The sequence below is a fragment of the Macaca mulatta genome, chromosome 1, assembly GCF_049350105.2.
Source record: "Macaca mulatta isolate MMU2019108-1 chromosome 1, T2T-MMU8v2.0, whole genome shotgun sequence".
In the NCBI taxonomy this organism is placed as follows: domain Eukaryota; kingdom Metazoa; phylum Chordata; class Mammalia; order Primates; family Cercopithecidae; genus Macaca; species Macaca mulatta.
The window spans coordinates 7,595,893-7,603,868 of NC_133406.1; the positions used below are offsets into that span (position 1 = coordinate 7,595,893).

A 7,976-nucleotide genomic window follows, 5' to 3' on the forward strand; every position below is an offset into this window, starting at 1 on the left:
TAGCAGTTAAAAGAGTTGAGACTACAGAACTGAGTGCCATAAAGGCCATTGTAGCTTGGGCTAAAACTGACAATGTGACTTTTAATAGTGAGAAGGAAAGGCCTGACTCTAGATTTTTATAAAAATTATGGATCTGTAGAATAAGAAGAGATGAAATTTTGTTTTAAAGTACTTCATGTTGAAAAATGACATAAGGGTTTAGTTGATTGCAAATCCAAGGTGATTGCCAAAAGAAAGAGACATGGGGAGTCACAGATAAAGGAAGTAATCTGCCCAATAATCTTTGCAGTGTGTTAGCTTGCGCTGGTCAGAGGAATCTGGGTTGATTCAAACTGGGAGCTTGTCCAGGGAGTATGAGCAGGGAAGTGGGGTTCCGGAGACTCATGTGATAAATAGGGAAATTGTAGCTTAGCCTCGCCTTTCCCTAGGAAGCCTCCCAAGTATTAGTGAAGGGTTGCTTTTATAAGTGTTCTGATAGCAGCATGCACTTCTCTGTATTTACCCCCCATAATTGCCAGCTCTTCCTCCCTAGCCTCCAAGTTCTGCGAGGGCAGGGCCTGCATGTTTCTTATTCACTGTAGTGTATTGAATGTCTGGCTCCATAAATACATATAGAATGAATGAAAATCATGAAGGCGGAGAACTATATTTAATGTGTAGTTGTGGCTTCTCGTTAGCCATTGAATGATTCAGTTTGTGGCCACCCATCCTGCTTTCCCTGGTTGGTTTGTTTCATTTAATTACACTGATGGTTGGGCCTTGCTTTATTGTATATCTTACTTTATTTAATGAAATTAGATTTCTTTATTCCCTGATTGTTTGCGTAAATTCTAGTCTTACTCTGTCATTGTTGGTTTTCTTGAAGGCAAGGTGAACCCTACTCAGTGTGAAGCAATGACCATGGTTGCAGCCCAAGTCATGGGGAACCATGTTGCTGTCACTGTCGGAGGCAGCAATGGACATTTTGAGTTGAATGTTTTCAAGCCAATGATGGTAAGCTTTAAATCTGATTTTTAATGTGTTTTGACCAATGTGTTTTAATGTGTTTGGCTTATTATCTTGGTTTTGTATTTCATAAAGACTTCTAGTGATTCCACATTGGGTAGTTGGGTGACATAAGTAGCAGTTGGAAGTCAAGCGTTTATTAAGTTACCAGAATAACCCTAGATATTAGAAATTAGTTGATTTTTAACCTAAGCGATTTGATGTTTTTTTTAATAGCCCCAATTTAAGAAAAATAAAACGCCTCCCTATATGCCTGTCTCCTTCTCATGTTGCTGCTTTCTTCTTTCAAATTCAGTCTTCTTAAAAGGATAACACTACTCACTTTCATTTATGCTATAGTCACCACAGCCCAGCATAGCCGCTCCACGCTTGAATTATTCTTCCAGTCATTGGTGACTACCTCAGTCCAGCTGGCATTGCACAGTTAGTTCTTCCTTTACTAATAGTTGATGTTGACTGTCCCTCCTTGAAACATTCTTCATCCCTGGTTTCTGGAACGTTTTTTCACCAGTTCTCTTTCTGCTCCCTGTCAGACTTTCTTTCATTGTTTGGCTTTACCTTTCCACATACTTGAAAACATTGTGTCCACCCAAACTGTTCTTTTTCTTTCATCTTTACAAAGATCATAGATGCATCACGTCATTTCTCATGCCGTTTCCTCAGCTTCAGATAGTGGAGCTGTTGCCATCATTTAGAGTCTTTCATCTGGACAAAGTGTTACAGCTAAAGTTTATTAGGGGCTTACTTTCTCTTGGAATATGTTGTAAATTCTAATTTTAATTTGATAAGAATACACAAATGACAAATATTGAGTATATTTAATATATTCACTAAATGTTTATTGAGTACCACTTTCTATCAGGCACTGTACTGGATACATAATAGAGATAGAGCAATGAACAAGACAGATTTCTTGCCCTCATGGAATGTGTGTTCTAGTGATAAATAAAAACGCAGGCCACACTTTGGGAGGCCGAGACAGGCAGATCACGAGGTCAGGAGATCGAGACCCTCCTGGCTAACACGGTGAAACCCCGTCTCTACTAAAAAATACAAAAAACTAACTGGACGAGGTGACGGGCGCCTGTAGTCCCAGCTACTTGGGAGGCTGAGGCAGGAGAATGGCGTAAACCCGGGAGGCAGAACTTGCAGTGAGCTGAGATCCGGCCACTGCACTCCAGCGTGGGCGACAGAGCGAGACTCTGTCTCAAAAAAAAAAAAAAACGCAGGCCAAAGCAGAATTCAGACTTAATTTTGCTCTCAGGTCAGATTCCAAACAGTTAACACCGGATACCCAGCATTTATAGGTGCATAACAATAAATGCCTTGTTAATCTTTGTAAAAATTTATTTTTAATATAAAATAAGGATAATCAATATTTGCCTTATTATAAAGTCATTAGTAGCAAATTAAAACTTAGATTATTGTGTCTTAGCATCCATTGTTGGAAGTCTAGTTTTCAGACTATGGAGTTTTAGACCAGAGGATATTAGGATGTGGATATATCTTAATAAAAAATATTGGAAATGTTGCCAAAAACAAAAAAAAAAGGTCGAAACAAACTAGTTGATTTTATACTGTTTTTTTTTTTTTTAACATTATATGAAAAGTTATTTTACAGTGACTGGAGTGTTTGTTTGGTTAAAGCATAGAAAACCTGGAATTTTGGTGATTATTAGATTATGCCCTAACATTACTAATTGCCTCACACTCATGCTGAACTTTCGAACCTCTGCATCTTTGCTGCTCTTCCTTCTACGTGAAAGATTCTTTTTCCTTCTCTGGCCAAGTCCTCTCCATAAAACAGGATTTCACCAGTTCCAACAACTGGAGTTAATTTCTCTTTCTCTATGTTCTCTAACACTTCAGACCTCTGTTTTAAATACTTGCTATGGGCTATTTTGTGTTTTAGTCATTTTGTATTTATGTCTTTTTCACCTTTTTTAGATTTCTGTGCCTTCAAATGTTCATACTTTCTTTCACATTTGTTTCCTTGGGTATAGTGCCTTAAAATTTGTAAGAGTTCTATATGTTTATTGAATTGTGTATTTACTATCAACCAGCAAATAATATGTTATTGGATAAAAAACATGTTGCCTTAGTAATGTTTCTCTCTCTCTCTCTCTCTCTCTCTCACACACTCTCACTCACTCAAAGATTAAAAATGTGTTACACTCAGCCAGGCTGCTGGGGGATGCTTCAGTTTCCTTTACAGAAAACTGCGTGGTGGGAATCCAGGCCAATACAGAAAGGATCAACAAGCTGATGAATGAGTCTCTAATGTTGGTGACAGCTCTCAATCCTCATATAGGTAAGTGTTTAAGGAATAATAATATCATTTTGAATGCAAAATTAAAAAGCTGAAACATTTTTAAGAGACAAGTGGATCAATGTTTGAGAACAGCAAATTTCTTTTAATATGGTTTTAGTAAAATCTTAAAATATTTGAAATTGTGTGGAAAGATACTATATGACTTGTATGGTGTCATAGTTCTTTCAAAACTTGATCTATTATGCCTCATTTTATTTGAAATATATTGAGAAGTAGTAGTTCAAACTTATTTTAATTTTAATGGAATTCAGATGCCAAATATTCTATGCAGACCCTTGGGGAAGGTTATTTGTAAGACCTTCAGTGGGTAATGTCACTAGGTGGCACTGCTGATTAGCAATATTGAATGAACTCATTTTTCTACCTTCCCTAGATCTCTGCAATGCTTTAAATTTGTTGTTTTATTCAATTCAGAAATGGAAAGTTACAATTAAAAGAAAAAGTTTATGTATTCATTGCTTATAGTGAAAGGGAGGGAGGAAAATGCAAATATTTTGTCTAAAACCATGCTATTATATCATAAGCCTTTTTTGGAACTATAAATATTTCATTATGTAGAATCAAACATACAGATTTGGGTAGTAGACTGACCATAGAGATCCCCATTAAATAAACTATTTTCACTCTCGTAGATTTTGAGGCATTATGTTGCATTATATTATGATGTGTTAAAAGCCTTTTTCTCATTCCTCTTTTCTGCTAAGCAGAGGTTAATATATTTTCTGACTTTCTATTATAGAACAAGTTATGATTCACTTATTTGGCATAATATGGCTACTGCTTCTATAATCTTGAACTTTCAAGGCAAATTTTATATTCCTGGTTTCACATCAAGCTATAATTTCAGTGTTTTAAAATTAGAGCTCACTTGACTCTTTTAGGTAGCTCTGAGCCCAGTATGATATCGGTTTTTTGGTATGGTATTGAGATTGGTAATAATGTTTGATCCATTTAAAATTATGATACATCAGCTACATCTGGAAAAACCCAAAGGGTAACCCAGGGGCTCGTGTGAGCAGTTTTCATCAGATCTTTACTTCAGAACGTGTTGCCAAAACTTTTAAATTAGAGGTGTCTCCTAAAGTTGAATGACTGGTAAATCTTTCTTGGAATCAACTTATTGTGGCATAAAAAGAATTGTTAGAGGCCATATGAGAATGAGATGGGTCAACACCACGTCACTAGTTGACTTGGTGTGAGCCTTACAACCCTCTGAATCATGGGTTCCTTATATTCCCATTATGTACCAAGCTGGTTGTTAATAATGTCTTGTTGGACTTGACAACAGAAATGCTTAGACTTTAAAGCTATTATTAAAATAAAAGTACTGGATATATATTGATCACAAGAGTTTAACCTGTAAATTCTTTCTCAAAGCATTTCTGCTTTAAGAAAGATGCCCTTTTCAGTAAATGGCATCAATAAATGCCCTTTCAGATCAGTAAATGCCCTTTTCAACATATTTAGCATTCACAAATTCAGTTAAGTAATAAAAGTAACTATGCCCATACTTTCTTTTATAGCTGGTTAATAATTGTGTATTGACACGTGCCATCTTGTTGATGATCTGTACTGCCTCAGCAAGCTTCTTCCTTTTGGTCATATTTCTCTGATCTTGTTTTTTTTTTTTCTCTCCCTCATTGGTTTCATTTTTATTCCTGCTTTTTCTTCTTGACTTAAAATATGTATATATTAAGACAAGACAGCTTGCAGAACTGGCCTGCCCCCACTTTTATTAATTTGAAAAGCAAATAACTCTGAAGTAAACAGTATGCTTGTGATCTTTTATGCACTCTGCATTTCTGCCCAGACTCCCTATTTGTGTTCCTGTAACATCTGGGAGGAGGCCAGGGGATAGAAGCCATTGCAGTGGAGAGCCATGTAGAGAAGAGCCATTGGAAGCAGCTCTGGAAACGCCTCTCCCCAGGCCCTGCCTGCCCTTGCCTCACTGCGAGGACTTCTCCCCTCTCAGAGCCACTCACCACAGTTGCCAGATGTGCAGTGCTGTATTTTCTGCTGGACTAGAGCATTTAGTTTGTTAATGTTTCTTTAGAAAGATAATTGTTTCTAGTTAAATATGTTGTTTGAAAAATATACCCAGATGTATATTTTTATGTCTTGGTGCTATAATTTCTACTTTTTTCCCCTTATATATCTAAGTTAGTGGAAAATTTCAACTTAGGAACAAATCTGTTGGAGAAAGTGAGGCATGTTTAAGTGTTTATCTCTTAAGAAAAGTAAATGTTCAATTCTATATAAAAAATGATTATTGAGATAATCACTGTTAACTATTTTTAAAAACAAAAAAATGTCATTTAAGAGGCCCATATAGCATCAATATCAAGTAAACAATTATGTCACCTTCTGCTTTAGAAAACCAAATGTCACTACTAACCCATATGTCATCTTTTTATTTTTTTCTTCAGGGTATGACAAGGCAGCAAAGATTGCTAAGACAGCACACAAAAATGGATCAACCTTAAAGGAAACTGCTATTGAACTTGGCTATCTCACAGCAGAGCAGTTTGACGAATGGGTAAAACCTAAGGACATGCTGGGTCCAAAGTGATTTAAATAAATTTATAATGAAAATAAACATGTATACAATTTAAAAAAACAGACTCCCATTTCTTAAAAATGGATAAGTTTGAAAGGAGACTGCTATTGAACGTAAGTATCTCTGGCAGAGCAATTTGATCAGTGTATAAAACCCTGGGATGTGCTAGGTCCAAGGTGGATTAAACAAGTGTAAAATAAAATACATTTATAAAATAAGGAAAACAGACTTAAATTTTCTCCTATGTTAATTGGCTTGTATTACAGTTGAATCTATGATATTTGTGCATGTTGTCTTTATGACTTCATAAGTTACCAATTTCTAAAGGGTTTCAATTTTGGGGGTTATTGGTGGTTTAAAAAATTGCCCGATTATATCTTATCTCATTCCCAAACCATGTCCTTAGCCACCTTTGTTTTCCTTTGATTTGGTGACCAAGCCCTTCTGAGTGGGGATGTATATGTGTGTGTGTGTGTGTGTGTGTGTGTGTGTGTGTGTATAATAGGATAGGTTAAGAAAATTGGTACATACCTATCCCGTGTGTTAAAACACACACATCTATCCCTCCAACCTTATTTCTGTTACCACAGAGAGACCAGATCAAGGCCAGGCATGGTGGCTCAGGGACACTGACTTTGGGAGACTGCGCTTTGGGAAACTGAGGCAGAAAGATCACTTGAGCCTAGGAGTTTGAGACCAGCCTGGACAACATAGTGAGATCCCTGTCTCTACAAAAAATAAAACAAAAATTAGCCAGGCTTGGTAGTGTACGCCTGTAATCCCAGCTACTCAGGAGGCTAAGGTGGTAGGATTCCTTGAGCCCAGGAAGTCGAGGCTGCAGTGAGCCAAGATCGCACCACTACACTCCAGCCTGGGTGACAGAATGAGACCCTGTCTCAAAAGAAAAAAACAACAAAAAGACATTGGGTTAAGAATTATAGGACAAGGGTTAGAAAGATAAAGGGAAGATTGGAAAGAAAGGAAAGATGTCCTGAAAGTGCGTCTTGTTCATCATCTCAAGTGCTGAGATTTTTTAGCAGAAATTCATTTGAAACAACCTTAGGGGATTTTGAATTAGCAGTTATAGGGAGTTGCAGAATAGGGTGACCCAAATCCAAAGCTAAGGAACGTATTTAAAATAGAACCAACCTCTACTATGCAGGGAGTTGGAACAGGCATTTGGTTTATTTTTTCTTCTTCCTCATATAATAAGTAACAGGATCATAAGAGAAACTCTCATTAACTAAAACATCTCATCTATAAGTAGTAGTCTATCAGGTACATTTTTAAAAAAATAGGATACTTACCCCTAATATTCTTGGAAAATCAGCCACATTAACACCAGCTCCTCTGTCGTAGTTTGAAGTAGTTGCTTTATATAGAATTTAAAAGTAATTTAAAAAGTTCTAGAAACATTGTGATGAAAGATGAAATTTATATGTTTCTGATTTCTTAAGCGTGAATGGTCACTATTAAAAGGCGGTTCAAACTTTGAAAACTGAACTATAGAGAACCTATAGGATCTACTTTTTAGCTCGTGCAATACTGTCTCTGCCAGTGTTTTTCAGAGGGTGATGCGATGATGCTTGTGTAGCTTTAAAACAAAGCATGCTTTCCCTTGGCCCATTCTGTTTGTTTTTTTAAAAAAGATTTTTATTGGAAAATAAAATCAGCTAGATTGAATAGCAGTGCCTGGACCCCAACAACCAAACTGGCATCTGATCTGTAGTTGTGAAACAATGTATCCACTATGATGCTGAATGTTTTGCCTTAGCAGGCATTCTCAGTCTAAATAGGCTGTCATTTGAGGGTCACTAGAGACACAATGACTTATGTAATAAAGATTACAGCAGATCAAGTTCCTAGCCTCAGACGGTCTTTGCACAGCTGTCTGATATATCCCAGCATATTATAGGCTATCATGGAATCCTTTGAGTTGGCAATCATCTTTGTGTGATGTTAGTGAAGTGAAACTGCTTTATGATGCAATCTAAATAAGGCTTTTAGAATTCCCTGCTGGAGGGTTGTACCAAAAGTCAACTTCCATGTTTTTCACTAGGGGCAATTTTGTCTCCCAGGGGA

At 36.7% G+C, this 7,976-nt stretch overlaps 1 protein-coding gene across 2 annotated transcripts in view; it reads left to right on the forward strand.

Moving 5' to 3' along the window:
- The window catches only part of FH (fumarate hydratase), a 22,350-nt gene extending 16,396 nt beyond the window's left edge, over positions 1–5,954 (forward strand). For both annotated transcript variants that reach the window (XM_077986033.1, XM_001094968.5), the window contains exons 8-10: positions 866–993; positions 3,163–3,316; positions 5,764–5,954. In XM_077986033.1, coding sequence (XP_077842159.1) covers positions 866–993; positions 3,163–3,316; positions 5,764–5,906 — 425 coding nt within the window. In that variant the 3' untranslated portion in view covers positions 5,907–5,954. The remainder of the gene's footprint in view (positions 1–865; positions 994–3,162; positions 3,317–5,763) is intronic.
- Positions 5,955–7,976: the final 2,022 nt, after the last annotated feature.